A 26,623-nucleotide genomic window follows, 5' to 3' on the forward strand; every position below is an offset into this window, starting at 1 on the left:
TCTACTCATCATATTAGCACCATATCTGCACGTTACATGTTGTATGGCCTCTACTCACCATATTAGCACCATATCTGCACGTTGCATGTTGTATGGCCTCTACTCACCATATTAGCACCATATCTGCACGTTGCATGGCCTCTACTCACGATATTAGCACCGTATCTGCGTGTTACATGTTGTATGGCCTCTACTCACCATACTAGCAAAAATGAATTATTTTATAAATGTAAATGTGACAAACTATTTTTTTGGATTGTATGTATCTTCCTATTGCTCTGTAGCTCTCTATGCATGTTCAGCCAGAGATCATTCTAATTTCAACAGTTCTTGAGTTATGAGCAACAATGGAACCTTTGCATTCAATTGTCATGAAGTTAAATACATTGTGTAGCCTTGAGTAGATAATTCCACATGTATGAATATAACGTTTGCTCTGCTTTTATTGACAGGCTATGAGATTGAGCCACATGATAATCCTGCCGATTTTTTCCTCGATGTCATCATTGGCTCAAAGTTGCCAACTTTACCAGAGCAATCTCCTGTCACTGGTAATTTATCAAGTCTGACGAACATTTCTTACAATAGTGGACACATGTACTTTGATCTATAAATATGAGATTTCGTTGTGATGGGGTGATGACTCCAGCAACGCTGTTACTATACATTTTGATGGCAAAATGTATAGAAGCACCGTCTGCAGCTACGTGTAGTTTGGTGTGAAAAGACACTTTTATATAATATAATAGTTATCGGGATGTCAGCATGATCACAGTGTAAGTTTAATTAAGACTCCTGTAATCATTATAGCACTTTGAGTTTGATGGGTACGATTACAATGCGTATCTTATGAGAAAAGGTTGTTACCAGACCTTTAGATTACTTTGTTTATATCAGTACACATGATATAATTCGCATGCAGATGTGGTGAGCACTTTGGTCTAGTTAGAAAAGAATTGGCCCCAATTCGTAGAAGTATGATACAAATATGGTTTTGCTCATTTAGTGTTTACTCTCCATATCGACGGTATTATGAGGTCATCTCAAGGTCATTGCAATTGTAGAGGATGTGATTAGGTTGCATCTCGAGGAGGGAGACCCTGTAGAAAGGTCGAACCAGAAATGCCTAGAACTCTCTCAAGTATTTGAGAAGTCTCAGTTCAGTGAGCGGTATGTACAGCTAACACCAACTTTCATAAAAATATTTTGTAGCTCTAAGTCTTTAAAGCCCTAACCACCCCATTTATTACCTTTTTCAAGTTTGCTATGGGAGTTGAGCATAATAGTTCTAAATGTAGATATGAATTAAAATTAATTAAATTAAAATTAAAGAATTAAAAGAATTAAAATTAAAAACATAAATTATTACCAGAGCACATGAATTCACAAATTTTGTTGTTGCATGAAACCAATGATATACAGTCCCCCAAGCATAGCCGACGGCTCTCAAATGGGCGGGGTTCAATGATGGAGCTCTGTTGGGATGAACCCGAACAAACAAGTATGCTGAATAAAGCCCTTTGTAAATTTACAAATATTATGAACTATAGTGGTTATTTTGCTTATCTGTTAAACTCATTTTGCTATCAAATAAATATAGTATATCAATATTGTCACCATTATGATCAGTCAGTTGCCATTCGCAAGCATTCGTGATATAGTCACAATCGTAAAATAGCCCAAATTCGGGTTTGTATTTAGATTTTGAGTATGAAAACTACACTGCACAGCTTTTCCTGCTGTCCCATTTTATTGGCCAAGTAAAACAGTGTGACAACGATGAAAGACTTTGTCATTTTATATTAGGGGTGGCAACATATTAATCAAAAACTAGGAAAAAAAGGCCGTTGTTCGGGTAATTTTAGGTAAATTATATTCAACTTTAGGCATATACTACGACCTTAAATAATTTTAAAATTACTAAAAGTACGTAATTTGAAATGTTTTATTTTGTATGGATCTATTATTTTGGTTAGGTATCACCCCTATATAGGTAGTAGAAATTCAAGGTTTGCTATTGTGAACCGCGGGATCTACTGACTGAATGAGTTAATGAAACGATAACAGCGAGTCGTGTTTTCCAAAACTTAACAAGGCGACGTGACCGCCCCGCCCTGCCAGAGATGTGTTTGCTCCGAAGCCCAGGCTAGCACAATCCTAACAGAGCTCCATCGTTAAACCCCGCCCATATGATAGCCGTCAGCTATTCTTGGGGGCTGTATATCATTGATGAAACAAATTTTTAAGGAAAGATGTAATAATTTTACATAAAATTATTAGTTTATTTCGTGTATACCAGATAGTTCTACACATAGATTGAGGAGTGATTAACTAATTCACTTTGCAGCGGTGGACACACCTACTTTAGTAAACCCTGCATTTACTTCTACTACCTATATTTATTTATTTATTTATACATAGAGCTAGGAAGAGTAACTTTATACACAGAGCTAGGGAGAGTAACTTTATACACAGAGCTAGGGAGAGTAACTTTATACACAGAGCTAGGGAGAGTAACTTTATACATAGAGCTAGGGAGAGTAACTTTATACATAGAGCTAGGGAGAGTAACTTTATACACAGAGCTAGGGAGAGTAACTTTATACACAGAGCTAGGGAGAGTAACTTTATACACAGAGCTAGGGAGAGTAACTTTATACACAGAGCTAAGGAGAGTAACTTTATACACAGAGCTAGGGAGAGTAACTTTATACACAGAGCTAGGGAGAGTAACTTTATACACAGAGCTAGGGAGAGTAACTTTATACACAGAGCTAAGGAGAGTAACTTTATACACAGAGCTAGGGAGAGTAACTTTATACACAGAGCTAGGGAGAGTAACTTTATACACAGAGCTAGGGAGAGTAACTTTATACATAGAGCTAAGGAGAGTAACTTTATACACAGAGCTAGGGAGAGTAACTTTATACACAGAGCTAAGGAGAGTAACTTTATACTCAGAGCTAGGGAGAGTAACTTTATACACAGAGCTAAGGAGAGTAACTTTATACTCAGAGCTAGGGAGAGTAACTTTATACACAGAGCTAGGGAGAGTAACTTTATACACAGAGCTAGGGAGAGTAACTTTATACATAGAGCTAGGGAGAGTAACTTTATACACAGAGCTAAGGAGAGTAACTTTATACATAGAGCTAGGGAGAGTAACTTCATACACAGAGCTAGGGAGAGTAACTTTATACACAGCGCTAAGGAGAGTAACTTTATACATAGAGCTAGGGAGAGTAACTTTATACATAGAGCTAAGGAGAGTAACTTTATACACAGAGCTAGGGAAAGTAACTTTATACACAGAGCTAGGGAGAGTAACTTTATACACAGAGCTAGGGAGAGTAACTTTATACACAGAGCTAGGGAGAGTAACTTTATACACAGAGCTAGGGAGAGTAACTTTATACACAGAGCTAAGGAGAGTAACTTTATACACAGAGCTAAGGAGAGTAACTTTATACACCGAGCTAGGGAGAGTAACTTTATACACAGAGCTAGGGAGAGTAACTTTATACACAGAGCTAAGGAGAGTAACTTTATACACAGAGCTAAGGAGAGTAACTTTATACACAGCGCTAGGGAGAGTAACTTTATACACAGAGCTAGGGAGAGTAACTTTATACACAGAGCTAAGGAGAGTAACTTTATACACAGAGCTAGGGAGAGTAACTTTATACACAGAGCTAAGGAGAGTAACTTTATACACCGAGCTAGGGAGAGTAACTTTATACCCATAGCTAGGTAGAGTAACTTTATACACAGCGCTAGGGAGAGTAACTTTATACACAGAGCTAGGGAGAGTAACTTTATACACAGCGCTAAAGAGTGTAACTTTATACACAGAGCTAAGGAGAGTAACTTTATACACAGAGCTAGGGAGAGTAACTTTATACACAGAGCTAAGGAGAGTAACTTTATACACAGAGCTAGGGAGAGTAACTTTATACACAGAGCTAAGGAGAGTAACTTTATACACAGAGCTAGGGAGAGTAACTTTATACACAGAGCTAAGGAGAGTAACTTTATACACAGAGCTAGGGAGAGTAACTTTATACACAGAGCTAAGGAGAGTAACTTTATACTCAGAGCTAGGGAGAGTAACTTTATACACAGAGCTAAGGAGAGTAACTTTATACTCAGAGCTAGGGAGAGTAACTTTATACACAGAGCTAGGGAGAGTAACTTTATACACAGAGCTAAGGAGAGTAACTTTATACATAGAGCTAGGGAGAGTAACTTTATACACAGAGCTAAGGAGAGTAACTTTATACATAGAGCTAGGGAGAGTAACTTCATACACAGCGCTAGGGAGAGTAACTTTATACACAGCGCTAAGGAGAGTAACTTTATACATAGAGCTAGGGAGAGTAACTTTATACATAGAGCTAAGGAGAGTAACTTTATACACAGAGCTAGGGAGAGTAACTTTATACACAGAGCTAGGGAGAGTAACTTTATACACAGAGCTAGGGAGAGTAACTTTATACACAGAGCTAGGGAGAGTAACTTTATACACAGAGCTAGGGAGAGTAACTTTATACACAGAGCTAAGGAGAGTAACTTTATACACAGAGCTAAGGAGAGTAACTTTATACACCGAGCTAGGGAGAGTAACTTTATACACAGAGCTAGGGAGAGTAACTTTATACACAGAGCTAGGGAGAGTAACTTTATACACAGAGCTAAGGAGAGTAACTTTATACACAGCGCTAGGGAGAGTAACTTTATACACAGAGCTAGGGAGAGTAACTTTATACACAGAGCTAAGGAGAGTAACTTTATACACAGAGCTAGGGAGAGTAACTTTATACACAGAGCTAAGGAGAGTAACTTTATACACAGAGCTAGGGAGAGTAACTTTATACACAGAGCTAGGGAGAGTAACTTTATACACAGCGCTAGGGAGAGTAACTTTATACACAGAGCTAGGGAGAGTAACTTTATACACAGAGCTAGGGAGAGTAACTTTATACACAGAGCTAGGGAGAGTAACTTTATACACAGAGCTAAGGAGAGGAATTTTCTACACAGAACTGGGGCGAGTAATTTTCTACACAGAGCCAGGGAGAGTGACTTTATAAATTTACCACATATTTGATTTGTGAGTTTTTGTAAAAAAAACTTTTATTTGTTGTGCTAGAATGATGCAAGAGCTCGCTCCGTATTCAAACACGTTAGAGACGCTGGTATACCCTGATGCTAATGAAATGGCTTTACTCACGTATCACTATGGATTCTTTAAGCAGGTGAGTTACCTGTTACCCTAGGACACTTAAGTATTCGCGGCATCTAACTTTCGCGTTTTCGCGGAGTCATCATCACGCGAAAAATTCATGCGCGAAACTAAACTATCATAACGAACTAGCGAAAATTCGAAATTAAATAGCTATGTTCTACACAGGCCTGTATTTACTGGTTGCAAGTTGGGGGGCTAATGTTAGACGACTAGTTATGAACATCTGGGGTGTGGAGAAGGAGGGGGGGTGCTGTAAGCTCCCAACAGATTTCTCTTATGTAGGGCCTCATGCGGGCCTCTCACGTGAAGTTTTAAAAAGTTTTATTGGCAAGTATCAACATTTTTCTATTTTTTGAGATTTGCTTTGTTTTAGCTGATGTGACTGACAAAACGTTTTAAAATTAAAACAGGCAAAACTTGTATGCAGTTAAAAAGCTCAGAAAGAAGACATCTTTTTCTTTTAAGCGTTTTCACAGAGATCATTTTTGCCGATTTTATTTCAAGTTCATTAAGTAGGATATGGGCAAGCAGATGTTTGCTAAAACTTGATATTTTGCAAACCTTTATAAAAGTCGTTAACAAGATTATTTTGCAGCTGATGAAGATAATAATGACGCCTAAGAACTACTAAAAGTTGATGTTTGTATCTATGGCTTCGAATAAAGTGATATTCTACAGCGATAAAAACCTTTCTATAGCCGTTGGACTATGAAATTCCTAAAAAGTTGGGGCGTCTTAGCCGGCCAGCTGTCCAAGGGAATACGGCCCTGTAGTTCATTGATATCCACAACAAAATCGTGATATTAGAAATGCAGATAATTTTGTGTGTGATTGAGCTCATTGGGAAATTTCTAGTATATTCGTTAATACACCGAATGAGCAGCATGGCAAAGCAAATTAAGATAACAAGTTTTTTTGGAAAAGCCAAGACAAACGAAGAAGATGATGATATCAGTTTAGTCACCGAATTTGTAACTGATGAGGATGAAAGTCTGGTAGGTGAAGTCATACAATTAAATAATACTTATTGTAGTGATGAATTTTACTGCCAACCAAAAACGATAACAACCCTCACCAGGTCCAACCATGTTATACAGTTCTGGTTGTGATGTTGGTTGTTATCTATTTTCTTTTTTATGAGACATGTACTGTATTTGATTTTTTTTAAATTTGAAATATTGTGAACTCAAAACGTGCCATGGCCATCGCTTGCTATAAATACTTGAGATCTAATATTGGTACCATATCGGTCACGACGGAAAGGACCGAGACGTCATTGATAGTCCAAGAAACAAATGGCAGCAAGCGATCACGTTGAATTATCGATTTCTGCCATACATTTATACCTGCGGGTTACAAATACAAACTAGTCGCAAATATAAAAACTTTTTTTACCGGACCTGAGGAATCTAATTTGTTTGTTCCACTGTATTTATTTTCACATCACTATATTTTCGCACTCATCAGAGCTGCGAAATTAAGTTGCAGCGAAATTTTACTCTGTGTGCTACTCACGAAACTAAATACTAGCGAAATATAAGTGTCCTAGGGTAAATTAGCTTTTCTAGCACTACAATATCGGCCAACCAACTATTGGTATACTCCGTATTTCTCATAAGGGATGAGTAATTTTTACACCGTTATCTTTTGACTGACAGGTTAGCATTTAGCAAAGATAGCCAATGGGATGGGGTTGGACATTATATGCTGTATGGAGTCAAAAAAATGATACGATAGTATCATTTGCTCAAACTGGACAGTAGATCATTTGATCATTTATTAGATTTTCATCGTATTGTTCCAAGCAGGCTATTATTATTATTATTATTATTATTCCTTTCGGCAAAGTAGGTATCTAAAGTTTTACAAAATTAAATTAAAGATATCTTTGCATTCTTTTTTCTTGTCAAATTGTTCTCAAAATGTCTTTATAACTAACTGCTATATCCCTAATACTTTTTATTTATGTAGACTGCTGGATTTGTTGTGCAACAATCGGTTAATTAAAAGTTTGTCTGAAGTTGCCTTTTTAAATATTATAGAGTTTAACCATGAGCAAATTTTTGGTAAATTGAGGTGTGAATCATGGTATGTTTGGCAGATGCTTCACACATTTTTCTCTCTTTTAGTGCGCTGTGCTGAGTCGTCGTACCTTCTTGAATCTAATGAGAAACCCAAGGACAGGCTTGATGCAGGCAAGTCCAAGTACTGTTGTAGGGTTGGATGTTGTTAGCCCAGCTATTGGTCATGAAACTGTGCCCAGTATTGCAATTCTACAGAAACGAGCTTTGTTTATGCTAGACCTAGCTGGCTTCATCAAAGTTTTTATGCTCTTCAATCAGGTAGTGTAGTTGTTTCCCTTGTTATGATAGGCAGACCTTTCCCTAGTTTGCTCTGAACAAAGTGAGCTGGATATGATTTAAAAATGCAAAGCAAGCTCTCTATAATGAGTTTAAAATGTTGTTAAATGACCTCCTCACTCCACTTGCTCAGCATTTTAACCTGTAGATAGTCTAAAAAAATATTTCCCCGATTACGAAAAACAATCTGGACAATCAGACTGATTTTGACGGAAAGAGATTTTTGGTCACCCCGTGATAAAATCTCACCAAGTCATTTCATGGCAGCGAAGTTTCTCACGTGAAATTTGACAGATGCCGTCAGGTACCCGGCAATCTGAACATTTTTCTTTTATGTTCTAGTGGATGATTACTATTGTCTTTGGAGCAATCACCGGACTGTTTTACTTTCAAGTGAAGGACAACTGTGGGGCTGGCATCCAGGATAGGTATAGCTGTCTCTCTTCATCTTGCTCTTTCCTTCATACATCAACTACTTGTCCGCTGCCTCAATATGTCACAATATTTACAGGATCGGAGCATTCTTCTTTGTTGTCATGAACCAGATATTTGCCAATCTATCTGCCATTGATCTCTTTATATTGGAGAGGGGTATCTTCATGTGAGTAATAATTGATCTCTTTATATTGGAGAGGGGTATCTTCATGTGAGTAATAATTGATCTCTTTATATTGGAGAGGGGTATCTTCATGCGAGTAATAATTGATCTCTTTATATTGGAGAGGGGTATCTTTATGTGAGTAATAATTTATCTCTTTATATTGGAGAGGGGTATCTTCATGTGAGTAATAATTGATCTCTTTATATTGGAGAGGGGTATCTTCATGCGAGTAATAATTGATCTCTTTATATTGGAGAGGGGTATCTTCATGTGAGTAATAATTGATCTCTTTATATTGGAGAGGGGTATCTTCATGTAAGTAATAATTGATCTCTTTATATTGGAGAGGGGTATCTTCATGTGAGTAATAATTGATCTCTTTATATTGGAGAGGGGTATCTTCATGTGAGTAATAATTTATCTCTTTATATTGGAGAGGGGTATCTTCATGTGAGTAATAATTGATCTCTTTATATTGGAGAGGGGTATCTTTATGTGAGTAATAATTGATCTCTTTATATTGGAGAGGGGTATCTTTATGTAAGTAATAATTGATCTCTTTATATTGGAGAGGGGTATCTTCATGTGAGTAATAATTGATCTCTTTATATTGGAGAGGGGTATCTTCATGCGAGTAATAATTGATCTCTTTATATTGGAGAGGGGTATCTTCATGTGAGTAATAATTGATCTCTTTATATTGGAGAGGGGTATCTTCATGTAAGTAATAATTGATCTCTTTATATTGGAGAGGGGTATCTTCATGCGAGTAATAATTGATCTCTTTATATTGGAGAGGGGTATCTTTATGTGAGTAATAATTTATCTCTTTATATTGGAGAGGGGTATCTTCATGTAAGTAATAATTGATCTCTTTATATTGGAGAGGGGTATCTTCATGTGAGTAATAATTGATCTCTTTATATTGGAGAGGGGTATCTTCATGTGAGTAATAATTTATCTCTTTATATTGGAGAGGGGTATCTTCATGTGAGTAATAATTGATCTCTTTATATTGGAGAGGGGTATCTTCATGTGAGTAATAATTTATCTCTTTATATTGGAGAGGGGTATCTTCATGTGAGTAATAATTGATCTCTTTATATTGGAGAGGGGTATCTTTATGTGAGTAATAATTGATCTCTTTATATTGGAGAGGGGTATCTTCATGTGAGTAATAATTGATCTCTTTATATTGGAGAGGGGTATCTTCATGTGAGTAATAATTTATCTCTTTATATTGGAGAGGGGTATCTTCATGTGAGTAATAATTGATCTCTTTATATTGGAGAGGGGTATCTTTATGTGAGTAATAATTGATCTCTTTATATTGGAGAGGGGTATCTTTATGTAAGTAATAATTGATCTCTTTATATTGGAGAGGGGTATCTTCATGTGAGTAATAATTGATCTCTTTATATTGGAGAGGGGTATCTTCATGCGAGTAATAATTGATCTCTTTATATTGGAGAGGGGTATCTTCATGTGAGTAATAATTGATCTCTTTATATTGGAGAGGGGTATCTTCATGTAAGTAATAATTGATCTCTTTATATTGGAGAGGGGTATCTTCATGCGAGTAATAATTGATCTCTTTATATTGGAGAGGGGTATCTTTATGTGAGTAATAATTTATCTCTTTATATTGGAGAGGGGTATCTTCATGTGAGTAATAATTGATCTCTTTATATTGGAGAGGGGTATCTTTATGTGAGTAATAATTGATCTCTTTATATTGGAGAGGGGTATCTTCATGTGAGTAATAATTGATCTCTTTATATTGGAGAGGGGTATCTTCATGCGAGTAATAATTGATCTCTTTATATTGGAGAGGGGTATCTTCATGTGAGTAATAATTGATCTCTTTATATTGGAGAGGGGTATCTTCATGTAAGTAATAATTGATCTCTTTATATTGGAGAGGGGTATCTTCATGTGAGTAATAATTGATCTCTTTATATTGGAGAGGGGTATCTTCATGTGAGTAATAATTTATCTCTTTATATTGGAGAGGGGTATCTTCATGTGAGTAATAATTGATCTCTTTATATTGGAGAGGGGTATCTTTATGTGAGTAATAATTGATCTCTTTATATTGGAGAGGGGTATCTTTATGTAAGTAATAATTGATCTCTTTATATTGGAGAGGGGTATCTTCATGTGAGTAATAATTGATCTCTTTATATTGGAGAGGGGTATCTTTATGTAAGTAATAATTGATCTCTTTATATTGGAGAGGGGTATCTTCATGTGAGTAATAATTGATCTCTTTATATTGGAGAGGGGTATCTTCATGCGAGTAATAATTGATCTCTTTATATTGGAGAGGGGTATCTTCATGCGAGTAATAATTGATCTCTTTATATTGGAGAGGGGTATCTTCATGTAAGTAATAATTGATCTCTTTATATTGGAGAGGGGTATCTTCATGTGAGTAATAATTTATCTCTTTATATTGGAGAGGGGTATCTTTATGTGAGTAATAATTGATCTCTTTATATTGGAGAGGGGTATCTTCATGTGAGTAATAATTGATCTCTTTATATTGGAGAGGGGTATCTTTATGTGAGTAATAATTGATCTCTTTATATTGGAGAGGGGTATCTTCATGTGAGTAATAATTGATCTCTTTATATTGGAGAGGGGTATCTTCATGTGAGTAATAATTGATCTCTTTATATTGGAGAGGGGTATCTTCATGTGAGTAATAATTGATCTCTTTATATTGGAGAGGGGTATCTTCATGCGAGTAATAATTGATCTCTTTATATTGGAGAGGGGTATCTTTATGTGAGTAATAATTGATCTCTTTATATTGGAGAGGGGTATCTTCATGTGAGTAATAATTGATCTCTTTATATTGGAGAGGGGTATCTTCATGTGAGTAATAATTTATCTCTTTATATTGGAGAGGGGTATCTTTATGTGAGTAATAATTGATCTCTTTATATTGGAGAGGGGTATCTTTATGTAAGTAATAATTGATCTCTTTATATTGGAGAGGGGTATCTTCATGTGAGTAATAATTGATCTCTTTATATTGGAGAGGGGTATCTTCATGCGAGTAATAATTGATCTCTTTATATTGGAGAGGGGTATCTTCATGTGAGTAATAATTGATCTCTTTATATTGGAGAGGGGTATCTTCATGTAAGTAATAATTGATCTCTTTATATTGGAGAGGGGTATCTTCATGTGAGTAATAATTTATCTCTTTATATTGGAGAGGGGTATCTTTATGTGAGTAATAATTGATCTCTTTATATTGGAGAGGGGTATCTTCATGTGAGTAATAATTGATCTCTTTATATTGGAGAGGGGTATCTTCATGTGAGTAATAATTTATCTCTTTATATTGGAGAGGGGTATCTTTATGTGAGTAATAATTGATCTCTTTATATTGGAGAGGGGTATCTTCATGTGAGTAATAATTTATCTCTTTATATTGGAGAGGGGTATCTTCATGTGAGTAATAATTGATCTCTTTATATTGGAGAGGGGTATCTTCATGTGAGTAATAATTGATCTCTTTATATTGGAGAGGGGTATCTTCATGCGAGTAATAATTGATCTCTTTATATTGGAGAGGGGTATCTTTATGTGAGTAATAATTGATCTCTTTATATTGGAGAGGGGTATCTTCATGTGAGTAATAATTGATCTCTTTATATTGGAGAGGGGTATCTTCATGTGAGTAATAATTTATCTCTTTATATTGGAGAGGGGTATCTTTATGTGAGTAATAATTGATCTCTTTATATTGGAGAGGGGTATCTTCATGTAAGTAATAATTGATCTCTTTATATTGGAGAGGGGTATCTTCATGTGAGTAATAATTGATCTCTTTATATTGGAGAGGGGTATCTTCATGTGCGTAATAATTGATCTCTTTATATTGGAGAGGGGTATCTTCATGTGAGTAATAATTTATCTCTTTATATTGGAGAGGGGTATCTTCATGTGAGTAATAATTGATCTCTTTATATTGGAGAGGGGTATCTTCATGTGAGTAATAATTGATCTCTTTATATTGGAGAGGGGTATCTTCATGTGAGTAATAATTTATCTCTTTATATTGGAGAGGGGTATCTTTATGTGAGTAATAATTGATCTCTTTATATTGGAGAGGGGTATCTTCATGTGAGTAATAATTGATCTCTTTATATTGGAGAGGAGTATCTTCATGTAAGTAATAATTGATCTCTTTATATTGGAGAGGGGTATCTTCATGTGAGTAATAATTGATCTCTTTATATTGGAGAGGAGTATCTTCATGTAAGTAATAATTGATCTCTTTATATTGGAGAGGGGTATCTTCATGTGAGTAATAATTGATCTCTTTATATTGGAGAAGGGTATCTTCATGCGAGTAATAATTGATCTCTTTATATTGGAGAGGGGTATCTTCATGCGAGTAATAATTGATCTCTTTATATTGGAGAGGGGTATCTTCATGTGAGTAATAATTGATCTCTTTATATTGGAGAGGGGTATCTTCATGTAAGTAATAATTGATCTCTTTATATTGGAGAGGGGTATCTTCATGTGAGTAATAATTGATCTCTTTATATTGGAGAGGGGTATCTTCATGTGAGTAATAATTGATCTCTTTATATTGGAGAGGGGTATCTTCATGCGAGTAATAATTGATCTCTTTATATTGGAGAGGGGTATCTTCATGTAAGTAATAATTGATCTCTTTATATTGGAGAGGGGTATCTTCATGTGAGTAATAATTGATCTCTTTATATTGGAGAGGGGTATCTTCATGTGAGTAATAATTGATCTCTTTATATTGGAGAGGGGTATCTTCATGCGAGTAATAATTGATCTCTTTATATTGGAGAGGGGTATCTTCATGTAAGTAATAATTGATCTCTTTATATTGGAGAGGGGTATCTTCATGTGAGTAATAATTGATCTCTTTATATTGGAGAGGGGTATCTTCATGCGAGTAATAATTGATCTCTTTATATTGGAGAGGGGTATCTTCATGCGAGTAATAATTGATCTCTTTATATTGGAGAGGGGTATCTTCATGTGAGTAATAATTGATCTCTTTATATTGGAGAGGGGTATCTTCATGTAAGTAATAATTGATCTCTTTATATTGGAGAGGGGTATCTTCATGCGAGTAATAATTGATCTCTTTATATTGGAGAGGGGTATCTTCATGTGAGTAATAATTGATCTCTTTATATTGGAGAGGGGTATCTTCATGTAAGTAATAATTGATCTCTTTATATTGGAGAGGGGTATCTTCATGTGAGTAATAATTGATCTCTTTATATTGGAGAGGGGTATCTTCATGCGAGTAATAATTGATCTCTTTATATTGGAGAGGGGTATCTTCATGCGAGTAATAATTGATCTCTTTATATTGGAGAGGGGTATCTTCATGTAAGTAATAATTGATCTCTTTATATTGGAGAGGGGTATCTTCATGTGAGTAATAATTGATCTCTTTATATTGGAGAGGGGTATCTTCATGTGAGTAATAATTGATCTCTTTATATTGGAGAGGGGTATCTTCATGTGAGTAATAATTGATCTCTTTATATTGGAGAGGGGTATCTTCATGTAAGTAATAATTGATCTCTTTATATTGGAGAGGGGTATCTTCATGTGAGTAATAATTTATCTCTTTATATTGGAGAGGGGTATCTTCATGTGAGTAATAATTGATCTCTTTATATTGGAGAGGGGTATCTTCATGCGAGTAATAATTGATCTCTTTATATTGGAGAGGGGTATCTTCATGCGAGTAATAATTGATCTCTTTATATTGGAGAGGGGTATCTTCATGCGAGTAATAATTGATCTCTTTATATTGGAGAGGGGTATCTTCATGTGAGTAATAATTGATCTCTTTATATTGGAGAGGGGTATCTTCATGTGAGTAATAATTTATCTCTTTATATTGGAGAGGGGTATCTTTATGTGAGTAATAATTGATCTCTTTATATTGGAGAGGGGTATCTTCATGTGAGTAATAATTGATCTCTTTATATTGGAGAGGAGTATCTTCATGTAAGTAATAATTGATCTCTTTATATTGGAGAGGGGTATCTTCATGTGAGTAATAATTGATCTCTTTATATTGGAGAGGAGTATCTTCATGTAAGTAATAATTGATCTCTTTATATTGGAGAGGGGTATCTTCATGTGAGTAATAATTGATCTCTTTATATTGGAGAAGGGTATCTTCATGCGAGTAATAATTGATCTCTTTATATTGGAGAGGGGTATCTTCATGCGAGTAATAATTGATCTCTTTATATTGGAGAGGGGTATCTTCATGTGAGTAATAATTGATCTCTTTATATTGGAGAGGGGTATCTTCATGTAAGTAATAATTGATCTCTTTATATTGGAGAGGGGTATCTTCATGTGAGTAATAATTGATCTCTTTATATTGGAGAGGGGTATCTTCATGTGAGTAATAATTGATCTCTTTATATTGGAGAGGGGTATCTTCATGCGAGTAATAATTGATCTCTTTATATTGGAGAGGGGTATCTTCATGTAAGTAATAATTGATCTCTTTATATTGGAGAGGGGTATCTTCATGTGAGTAATAATTGATCTCTTTATATTGGAGAGGGGTATCTTCATGTGAGTAATAATTGATCTCTTTATATTGGAGAGGGGTATCTTCATGCGAGTAATAATTGATCTCTTTATATTGGAGAGGGGTATCTTCATGTAAGTAATAATTGATCTCTTTATATTGGAGAGGGGTATCTTCATGTGAGTAATAATTGATCTCTTTATATTGGAGAGGGGTATCTTCATGCGAGTAATAATTGATCTCTTTATATTGGAGAGGGGTATCTTCATGCGAGTAATAATTGATCTCTTTATATTGGAGAGGGGTATCTTCATGTGAGTAATAATTGATCTCTTTATATTGGAGAGGGGTATCTTCATGTAAGTAATAATTGATCTCTTTATATTGGAGAGGGGTATCTTCATGCGAGTAATAATTGATCTCTTTATATTGGAGAGGGGTATCTTCATGTGAGTAATAATTGATCTCTTTATATTGGAGAGGGGTATCTTCATGTAAGTAATAATTGATCTCTTTATATTGGAGAGGGGTATCTTCATGTGAGTAATAATTGATCTCTTTATATTGGAGAGGGGTATCTTCATGCGAGTAATAATTGATCTCTTTATATTGGAGAGGGGTATCTTCATGCGAGTAATAATTGATCTCTTTATATTGGAGAGGGGTATCTTCATGTAAGTAATAATTGATCTCTTTATATTGGAGAGGGGTATCTTCATGTGAGTAATAATTGATCTCTTTATATTGGAGAGGGGTATCTTCATGTGAGTAATAATTGATCTCTTTATATTGGAGAGGGGTATCTTCATGTGAGTAATAATTGATCTCTTTATATTGGAGAGGGGTATCTTCATGTAAGTAATAATTGATCTCTTTATATTGGAGAGGGGTATCTTCATGTGAGTAATAATTTATCTCTTTATATTGGAGAGGGGTATCTTCATGTGAGTAATAATTGATCTCTTTATATTGGAGAGGGGTATCTTCATGCGAGTAATAATTGATCTCTTTATATTGGAGAGGGGTATCTTCATGCGAGTAATAATTGATCTCTTTATATTGGAGAGGGGTATCTTCATGCGAGTAATAATTGATCTCTTTATATTGGAGAGGGGTATCTTCATGTGAGTAATAATTGATCTCTTTATATTGGAGAGGGGTATCTTCATGTGAGTAATAATTGATCTCTTTATATTGGAGAGGGGTATCTTCATGCGAGTAATAATTGATCTCTTTATATTGGAGAGGGGTATCTTCATGCGAGTAATAATTGATCTCTTTATATTGGAGAGGGGTATCTTCATGTGAGTAATAATTGATCTCTTTATATTGGAGAGGGGTATCTTCATGTAAGTAATAATTGATCTCTTTATATTGGAGAGGGGTATCTTCATGTGAGTAATAATTGATCTCTTTATATTGGAGAGGGGTATCTTCATGTGAGTAATAATTGATCTCTTTATATTGGAGAGGGGTATCTTCATGCGAGTAATAATTGATCTCTTTATATTGGAGAGGGGTATCTTCATGTAAGTAATAATTGATCTCTTTATATTGGAGAGGGGTATCTTCATGTGAGTAATAATTGATCTCTTTATATTGGAGAGGGGTATCTTCATGTGAGTAATAATTGATCTCTTTATATTGGAGAGGGGTATCTTCATGCGAGTAATAATTGATCTCTTTATATTGGAGAGGGGTATCTTCATGTAAGTAATAATTGATCTCTTTATATTGGAGAGGGGTATCTTCATGTGAGTAATAATTGATCTCTTTATATTGGAGAGGGGTATCTTCATGCGAGTAATAATTGATCTCTTTATATTGGAGAGGGGTATCTTCATGCGAGTAATAATTGATCTCTTTATATTGGAGAGGGGTATCTTCATGTGAGTAATAATTGATCTCTTTATATTGGAGAGGGGTATCTTCATGTAAGTAATAATTGATCTCTTTATATTGGAGAGGGGTATCTTCATGCGAGTAATAATTGATCTCTTTATATTGGAGAGGGGTATCTTCATGTGAGTAATAATTGATCTCTTTATATTGGAGAGGGGTATCTTCATGTAAGTAATAATTGATCTCTTTATATTGGAGAGGGGTATCTTCATGTGAGTAATAATTGATCTCTTTATATTGGAGAGGGGTATCTTCATGCGAGTAATAATTGATCTCTTTATATTGGAGAGGGGTATCTTCATGCGAGTAATAATTGATCTCTTTATATTGGAGAGGGGTATCTTCATGTAAGTAATAATTGATCTCTTTATATTGGAGAGGGGTATCTTCATGTGAGTAATAATTGATCTCTTTATATTGGAGAGGGGTATCTTCATGTGAGTAATAATTGATCTCTTTATATTGGAGAGGGGTATCTTCATGTGAGTAATAATTGATCTCTTTATATTGGAGAGGGGTATCTTCATGTAAGTAATAATTGATCTCTTTATATTGGAGAGGGGTATCTTCATGTGAGTAATAATTTATCTCTTTATATTGGAGAGGGGTATCTTCATGTGAGTAATAATTGATCTCTTTATATTGGAGAGGGGTATCTTCATGCGAGTAATAATTGATCTCTTTATATTGGAGAGGGGTATCTTCATGCGAGTAATAATTGATCTCTTTATATTGGAGAGGGGTATCTTCATGCGAGTAATAATTGATCTCTTTATATTGGAGAGGGGTATCTTCATGTGAGTAATAATTGATCTCTTTATATTGGAGAGGGGTATCTTCATGTGAGTAATAATTGATCTCTTTATATTGGAGAGGGGTATCTTCATGCGAGTAATAATTGATCTCTTTATATTGGAGAGGGGTATCTTCATGCGAGTAATAATTGATCTCTTTATATTGGAGAGGGGTATCTTCATGTGAGTAATAATTGATCTCTTTATATTGGAGAGGGGTATCTTCATGTGAGTAATTTTTGCACATTGTTTTCTGTTCCTTGTGCTTGTTTTTAAAGTTTGCTCTCTTTGCTCCACGAGCGTGACATAGATTGTAAGTAACCAATAAGCAGATAAGCAGGTTGTTGACTTGAAGATAAAATGATAAGGTTTTCAAGGACACATTGCATTGCGTGTGTGCATAGCCTGTCTTGACAAGCTGTTGTTTTTGCGTAGTTGTCCCCCCGTCGAGCTGCGAGCAACAACAGCTTGTCACAAGACGTACTGCACCTGATGCATCAGCTGCACTTATAAGGAGTTGTTCTCGTTCGTCTACGCGGCTCGGCTGCGATGTTATTCCAGTCGCTCCATTGGTAATCATAACGGATTTCACGCAAAAATTTATATAGAAAAATTAAGATAAGAACGTTTAACTGGCGACCCCTCTCTGCAGTAAATTTTATTAGAATTTGAGAACTTAGGCAACAACAGCGACTAAACATGTCGTTATTTGTGCGCTCAGTCAGTTTTATTTCTATTTTTGTATAAGTCAGTTTTATTTGTTCTTATGGATTTTATTTTGAGTTTATTTTATTCTTAAGTTCTACTAAAGTTTATCACAGAAACTGGTCTATGGTTAAACGTTGTAATCTTGTTTTTTTCTACATAAATTTTTGCGTGAAATCCGTTATGATTACCAATGGAGCGATCGACATAACATCGCGGCCGAGTTGCGTAGACGGAAGAGAACAACTCCCTATATGTGCAGCTGACGCATCAGGTGCAGTACGTCTTGTGACAAGCTGTTGTTGCTCGCCGCTCGACGGGGGGACAACTACGCAAAAACAACAGCTTGTCAAGACAGGCTAGTGTGTGCAGTGCTGCAGGGAGTGCCAGTAATGACTTGCAATAGTGTCTTATCTCAAAAAGGTCAACAAGATTTGCGTGTGTTATTAAGGGTAATAAGTTACTATTATGAGCCAGAATAAATTAATAGTGTCGACAGCCATAGTGGTTTGAGGGCCTTATGAGGTTGCCTGTAGTATGAACATTGTGGTTAGAGGGCCTTATGAGGTTGCCTGTAGTACGAACTTTGTGGTTAGAGGGCCTCATGAGGTTGCCTGTAGTACAAACATTGTGGTTAGAGGGCCTTATGAGGTTGCCTGTAGTATGAACATTGCGATTCGAGGGCCTTATGAGGTTGCCTGTAGTACAAACATTGTGGTTAGAGGGCCTTACGAGGTTGCCTGTAGTGCGAACATTGTGGTTAGAGGGCCTTATGAGGTTGCCTGTAGTACGAACATTGTGGTTAGAGGGCCTCATGAGGTTGCCTGTAGTACAAACATTGTGGTTAGAGGGCCTTATGAGGTTGCCTGTAGTGCGAACATTGTGGTTAGAGGGCCTTATGACGTTGCCTGTAGTACGAACATTGTGGTTTCACTCCTACTTTTGTTTTATAAGGTTAACTTGCTAATTTGATTGTAAAATGCATTGCTTAGCTAATCAACTCATTGTCCTTACAGTAACTTCTCCAATCTGGTGCATAATACCCAGTATTTTTGTTCTGTTTAATGACCTAGATTATGTTTTTGTGAGCTTACTTCCAAAGTTATCTAATCAAAGATCATGAGCTCTTAAAAACAATGTATGTCTTTGGCTTAATCAGTGTCCTTTGAAAGACTCATCTATTATTTGTCACGCAAAGCCAAGGGTTGTTAGGATGACCGAAAAGATTAGATTATTGAACGCTGATATCTTGTCAAGAATGAGTGGTCCTTTTCTGGATTAATGTTCAGATGTATGTCATATAAACCCATGTACCGTATGTACCCATGTATGTAGTATGAGCACATATAGGTGACATGAACACTTATACATATGTCACACAAGCACTTTAAGGTCACACAACCACATACAATGTATAGGCAATTATAAAATTCTTTCTAACTGGTTAAGATAATAAAACCTTTCTTTGCTAATTGCCATTGTAGCGGAAGTACTAATATTCTTGTCATTTTGAAAGCAGGTTCAACTCTTGTCATAATAACAGGCTGACTGCACCCACTCTGATTAAATATAGATGGCATATATGAAATGGTTATAGGTCTTGTTGGGAATGGTAAAAGTCTTGCTAGGTAAGGTGGAGATCTGATTAGTAAAGGTAGCAGTCTGGTTAGGAACGGAGGCTGTCTGCTTAGAAAAGGCGGAGGTCTATATAGGAAAGGTAGTGGTCTTGTTAGGAAAGGTCATGGTCTAGATAAAATAGCAAAATGAACAGAGAATACTCCAAGCAAACATGCAAATAAGCTATACATGTATACATAAGTTTGGCCTACTATGATTCTTCTGCAGTCTTTTTTCGAGCAGCCATGGAAATCAAATATTAGAAAAAAGTTTTGTATTTGTATGTATTCTTCTATGTTACGAAAGAAATGGATCTTGTGCTTTAAAAAGAAATTTTTTTGCAGTCACGAGAATGTGAGTGGATACTACAGAACGTCTGCATATTTTTTCTCCAAACTGTTTTGTGATTTGCTACCCTATAGAACATTTCCCGTCATACTTTACGGCACCATTGTTTACTGGATGATGGGTGAGCTTAACACTCCTTTTCTCCTTTAGTCCAATCCTTCATTACCTTGTTTACTCTGCTAAAATTTAAATAAAGCAAAATGTATTTGGGTCAGGTTTTAGAAAGAACAACTCCAAATAGGAGTAAGAGTAATTTGTAGTTGATAATTTTTTAACCAGCTGAATTACTGTTGGCAAGCTATGAACCTTAGGCTTATTTTTCGGTTTAGATTGTTAAATACCAACTATTTCGAATTTTATTAGAGTTATGTTTTAAAATGAATGATTCCAAATAGTCGTTTGAATAATCTTGTATGACCCTAAAGTAAATAGACATCAATGGATCATTTGGTTAATTGATTATTAGCCGAGCAAGATGCTGTCAGAAGTATAAGCTAGTAACTACTAACGTAGTAGTTACTAGCTTATAGGTCTTGACCTATAAGTTAGTAGCTGATGATTTGGTTTAGCTAAAAGTACAGCTAAATACTGACAATCATTTGCCACATATTTTGATGGAATTAGCCCAAAAAGTCAATCATCTTGTTAAAGGTTTACTTGCAACAAAATTCACATTACAGTTATTTGGTATGAAAAGGTTCACCATGTCTTACTCTGTTGTGTTGTAGGTGCAAAATATGTGGAAATGTGATTACAAGCTCTTAAAGCTAAAAATCAAAAAGCCGCCGTAGATTGGAATCTCTTTATTTCTCTGACGTATTCATTACAGTTTGGTTATCGTTTTTTCACGTGATGTTCTCACGTGAATTGAAAGGCCAATAAAGAGCTCTATATAAAACTTATCGTAGCACTAGTTTATGACAAACATTTCGGGTTTTACCGAAGACCCCGTATCAAATATAGATGGTCGCTACTTTACAGTTTTGTTTCGGCATTATCTAATCGTCAAGTCGTAATCTGATCATGTGACCCAATAATTGCAAATAATTTTTGCAGCACTTTTCGATTATCACAGGTGACCAACAGGCTCGTCATGATTATCAGACAATAATATGTACTCCTTCGATTTAAGGTTAAAAAGTTTAACGATTTTTCACGGTAAGTTATAAGATGTCAGTGCTACAACTGACAGCATTACAATGACGATGAAGTAGACAGGTAAGAACCATAGACATAAACAATAGACAGTTTTATTGAATGCGTGAAGTATATTTGTGAAAATATTTTGACGAATGAGGTTGCATGAAAGTGTAAACATAAGCCATCTGTAACAACTGCGTCCCATTTGAGCCGTTTTGGAAAGCGAATCCAAACTACAGCGGTCTCGTGTGGCTGCGATTAACTGTTCGTTTTTTAGCTTTTAAGAGCTTGTAATCACATTCACATATATTTTGCACCTACAACACAACAGAGTAAGACAAGGTGATTCTTATGATACCAAATAACTGTAATGTGAATTTTGTTGCAAGTCAACCTTTAAGATAAAAATAAGATGTACACATGTATGTTATATATAAAAATAAGATGTACACATGTATGTGATATATAAAAATAAGATGTACACATGTATGTTATATAAAAAAGGGGATGAAATATATATTTAAAAGACATGAGATATAAAAAAATTGGTTGAGATATCATGAAGGAATATTAATCCCCAAAGTATTAACCCAAAAAACTTGTGTTATACCAATTGTTATAACTTCTGCTCTACTTACAGGTTTAGTACCAAAGGCTGCTATGTTCTTCATCTTTTTGCTGACGATAGTGATGACAGCCTGGGCAGCTACATTCATGGCATTTGCTGCCAGTGCATCTACTAAGCAGCAAGCCATTGCCAACCTCATAGTCGCTCTTGTCTATGTCTTTCAAATGGAAAGTATCGGCATACCTCTATGTATCCTTTAAATGGCCAGTATTAATATGTATCCAGTCTATTATTGTTTCTCACTAGCTGAATGCCCCGTGTGGCAAGGGTAATAAAAGCAGCTTATAATTAGTGGCAGGTAATGTAGTTGGCATTGACTAAGTTTCTTTACCCAAGGAATTTGAGTAACTTAAGCTAGTCGAAATCTTTACTAAAATAAGAGCTGTGCTTATAATTGTGTTTATAGTTGTTACATTACGTATCATCATCTCTCACATAATCAATCATGATCTTCAAGCATGCTAGTAGTAACCAATAGTATTTTCGCAACCGCTTTAAGCATGTGTATTTTAACCGGTGTAATAAGTATGTGCACAATTAGTCTATAGTATGGCAAGTAAGCCGTGTGGTATAGTGGATAGCACACCTGTCTGCAGAATTGGAGTATTCGAGTACAAATCCAGTGTGAAGCAGTTTTTCGTTTGTATAACTTTATCACTATAGCTGGACACACAAATAACAGACACTGAGATGTATATATATATAGCTTGAAGGTTGACTTGCAACAAAATTCACATTACAGTTATTTGATATCAAAAGATTCACCATGTCTTACTCTGTTGTGTTGTAAATGCAAAATATGTGGAAATGTGATTACAAGCTCTTAAAAGCTCAAAAACGAACAGTCAATCGCCGCCATCATGAGACCGCCGTAGGTCAGAATCTCTTTCCAAAACGGCTCAAATGGGAGGTAGGCTTCTGTTTACACTTTCGCGCAACCTCATTCGTCGAAATATTTTCACAAATATACTTCACGCATTCAATAAAACCATGTCTATTGTTCTTTCGGCACTGATATCTTATAACTTACCGTAAAAATTCGTTTAGTTTTTTTAACCTTAGCTCGAAGGAGTACATACTATTGTCTGATAAATATGACGAGCCTGTTGGTCGCCTGTGATAATCGTAAAATGCTGCAGAAATTATTCGTGAAGTATGGGTCACATGATCAGATTACGACGAGACGATTAGACCAAGCCGAAACAAAACTGTAAAGTAGCGAGCATCTATATTTGATATGGGGTCTTCGGTAAAGCCTGAAGTACTTGTCATAAACTAGTGCTACAAGAAGTTTTGTATTGAGCCTTTTATTGGCCTTTCAATTCACGTGAGAACATCACGTGACAAAACAATAACCAAATGTAATGACTACGTGAGAGAAATAAACTGATTCCTATTTACGGCGGCTTTTCGTTTATGAGCTTTTAAAAGCTTGTAATCACATTTCCACATATTTTGCACCTACAGCACAACAGAGTAAGACATGGTGAATCTTTTCATGTCAAATAACTGTAATGTGAATTTTGTTGCAAGTCAACTTTTAAGATTATTATTTTTATTGTTTCTCCTCCGTCTCAGATTTTGCGATTTTGCTTCACATCAAGATAGTCATTACTCACATGACTTGCTTCATAGTAGGGCTACATAGACTCATACTGTTTTACTATGTTGACTCACAAGGTCTCATATAATGTCATGTTTACACATAGCTACAAGGTATCATATAATTGACTCTGTTCTCATATTGTTTCATGTATTCATTCAGTCTAGTATCTGAATGTGCAGATTTTGGATAAATTAACTGCTTGGTAACACAACTCTTTGTTACAGGTTTTCAGCGGGCTTCTTGTGAACTTGAAGGCTGCCTGGTTCACAGGATTTAAGTATATCAGCATCTTCTATTATTCTATTGCTGTAAGTCACTCATCTTGTCAGACCTCGGCGTCAGAGATGATAATCTTTTTACTATATTTTGATGCACATTCCACATTCACTATTAATTAATTGTTATTAATAATTATTATTAATTAATTTTTATTAATAATTATTACTAATTAATAGGTTGAATTACTTTGTGTGAGGTTGGGTGCAACTTAGCTGACTTAAAGCAATTCTTTAAATGTCTAAAATACTTCAATTATTTTGTTTGATGGTATATATGCTATATGCTCTATGACTATAGAGCATATAGAGTAGTGATTATATTTCTAGCTCATGTAATGATTATATTTAGATTTCCAGAAAGGTGTCTCACATTCATTTATAGACACTATTGTGATGGAGAGTGTGTCAGAGTATAGCATTCATTATGAAGACATGCCGAAGCCTTCCAATTTCTCTGTTAACTTCATTGTAATAAAGTTGCACCTATTCATGTCCCCTTTTCTATATTTGGTTTTTCTATTGTTTTGTTCAATTTTTTTTTACAGTGGTCGTTTATTTAACGTTTTTGTGTTTTTTATTTTGGTATTTATATTGCCATTATTTTTTATGTTTTATATTTATTTTTGTTCTATCCTTCATTCATCCGGATCATTTACTTTTATTTCTCACATATTCTATCCTTCATTCATCCGGATCATTTACTTTTATTCCTCACATATTGTATCCTTCATTCATCCGGATCATTTACTTTTATTTCTCACATATTCTATCCTTCATTCATCCGGATCATTTACTTTTATTTCTCACATATTCTATCCTTCATTCATCCGGATCATTTACTTTTATTTCTCACATATTCTATCCTTCATTCATCCGGATCATTTACTTTTATTCCTCACATATTCTATCCTTCATTCATCCGGATAATTTACTTTTATTTCTCACATATTCTATCCTTCATTCATCCGGATCATTTACTTTTATTCCTCACATATTCTATCCTTCATTCATCCGGATCATTTACTTTTATTTCTCACATATTCTATCCTTCATTCATCCGGATCATTTACTTTTATTCCTCACATATTCTATCCTTCATTCATTCGGATCATTTACTTTTATTTCTCACATATTCTATCCTTCATTCATCTGGATCAATTACTTTTATTTCTCACATATTCTATCCTTCATTCATCCGGATCATTTACTTTTATTTCTCACATATTCTATCCTTCATTCATCCGGATCATTTACTTTTATTTCTCACATATTCTATCCTTCATTCATCCGGATCATTTACTTTTATTTCTCACATATTCTATCCTTCATTCATCCGGATCATTTACTTTTATTTCTCACATATTCTATCCTTCATTCATCCGGATCATTTACTTTTATTCCTCACATATTCTATCCTTCATTCATCCGGATCATTTACTTTTATTCCTCACATATTCTATCCTTCATTCATCCGGATCATTTACTTTTATTTCTCACATATTCTATCCTTCATTCATCCGGATCATTTACTTTTATTTCTCACATATTCTATCCTTCATTCATCCGGATCATTTACTTTTATTTCTCACATATTCTATCCTTCATTCATCCGGATCATTTACCTTTATTTCTCACACATTCTATCCTTCATTCATCCGGATCATTTACTTTTATTTCTCACATATTCTATCCTTCATTCATCCGGATCATTTACTTTTATTTCTCACATATTCTATCCTTCATTCATCCGGATCATTTACCTTTATTTCTCACACATTCTATCCTTCATTCATCCGGATCATTTACTTTTATTTCTCACATATTCTATCCTTCATTCATCCGGATCATTTACTTTTATTTCTCACATATTCTATCCTTCATTCATCCGGATCATTTACCTTTATTTCTCACACATTCTATCCTTCATTCATCTGGATCATTTACTTTTATTTCTCACATATTCTATCCTTCATTCATCCGGATCATTTACCTTTATTTCTCACACATTCTATCCTTCATTCATCCGGATCATTTACTTTTATTTCTCACATATTCTATCCTTCATTCATCCGGATCATTTACTTTTATTTCTCACATATTCTATCCTTCATTCATCCGGATCATTTACTTTTATTTCTCACATATTCTATCCTTCATTCATCCGGATCATTTACTTTTATTCCTCACATATTCTATCCTTCATTCATCCGGATCATTTACTTTTATTTCTCACATATTCTATCCTTCATTCATCCGGATCATTTACTTTTATTTCTCACATATTCTATCCTTCATTCATCCGGATCATTTACTTTTATTTCTCACATATTCTATCCTTCATTCATCCGGATCATTTACTTTTATTTCTCACACATTCTATCCTTCATTCATCCGGATCATTTACTTTTATTTCTCACATATTCTATCCTTCATTCATCTGGATCATTTACTTTTATTTCTCACATATTTTATCCTTCATTCATCCGGATCATTTACTTTTATTTCTCACATATTCTATCCTTCATTCATCCGGATCATTTACTTTTATTTCTCACATATTCTATCCTTCATTCATCCGGATCATTTACTTTTATTTCTCACATATTCTATCCTTCATTCATCTGGATCATTTACTTTTATTTCTCACATATTTTATCCTTCATTCATCCGGATCATTTACTTTTATTTCTCACATATTCTATCCTTCATTCATCCGGATCATTTACTTTTATTTCTCACATATTCTATCCTTCATTCATCCGGATCATTTACTTTTATTTCTCACATATTCTATCCTTCATTCATCCGGATCATTTACTTTTATTTCT

General features: G+C 34.9%; 1 protein-coding gene across 4 annotated transcripts in view; it reads left to right on the forward strand.

Moving 5' to 3' along the window:
* The window catches only part of LOC137394989 (broad substrate specificity ATP-binding cassette transporter ABCG2-like), a 54,078-nt gene that overhangs the window by 15,668 nt on the left and 11,787 nt on the right, over nt 1-26,623 (forward strand). For all 4 annotated transcript variants that reach the window (XM_068081771.1, XM_068081770.1, XM_068081773.1 and 1 more), the window contains 9 exons: nt 453-551; nt 1,065-1,170; nt 5,150-5,255; nt 7,375-7,440; nt 7,948-8,033; nt 8,117-8,206; nt 20,140-20,264; nt 21,924-22,077; nt 23,741-23,825. In XM_068081771.1, the coding sequence (XP_067937872.1) occupies nt 453-551; nt 1,065-1,170; nt 5,150-5,255; nt 7,375-7,440; nt 7,948-8,033; nt 8,117-8,206; nt 20,140-20,264; nt 21,924-22,077; nt 23,741-23,825 (917 nt within the window). The remainder of the gene's footprint in view (nt 1-452; nt 552-1,064; nt 1,171-5,149; nt 5,256-7,374; nt 7,441-7,947; nt 8,034-8,116; nt 8,207-20,139; nt 20,265-21,923; nt 22,078-23,740; nt 23,826-26,623) is intronic.

The sequence above is a fragment of the Watersipora subatra genome, chromosome 4 (genome assembly GCF_963576615.1).
Source record: "Watersipora subatra chromosome 4, tzWatSuba1.1, whole genome shotgun sequence".
In the NCBI taxonomy this organism is placed as follows: Eukaryota; Metazoa; Bryozoa; class Gymnolaemata; order Cheilostomatida; family Watersiporidae; genus Watersipora; species Watersipora subatra.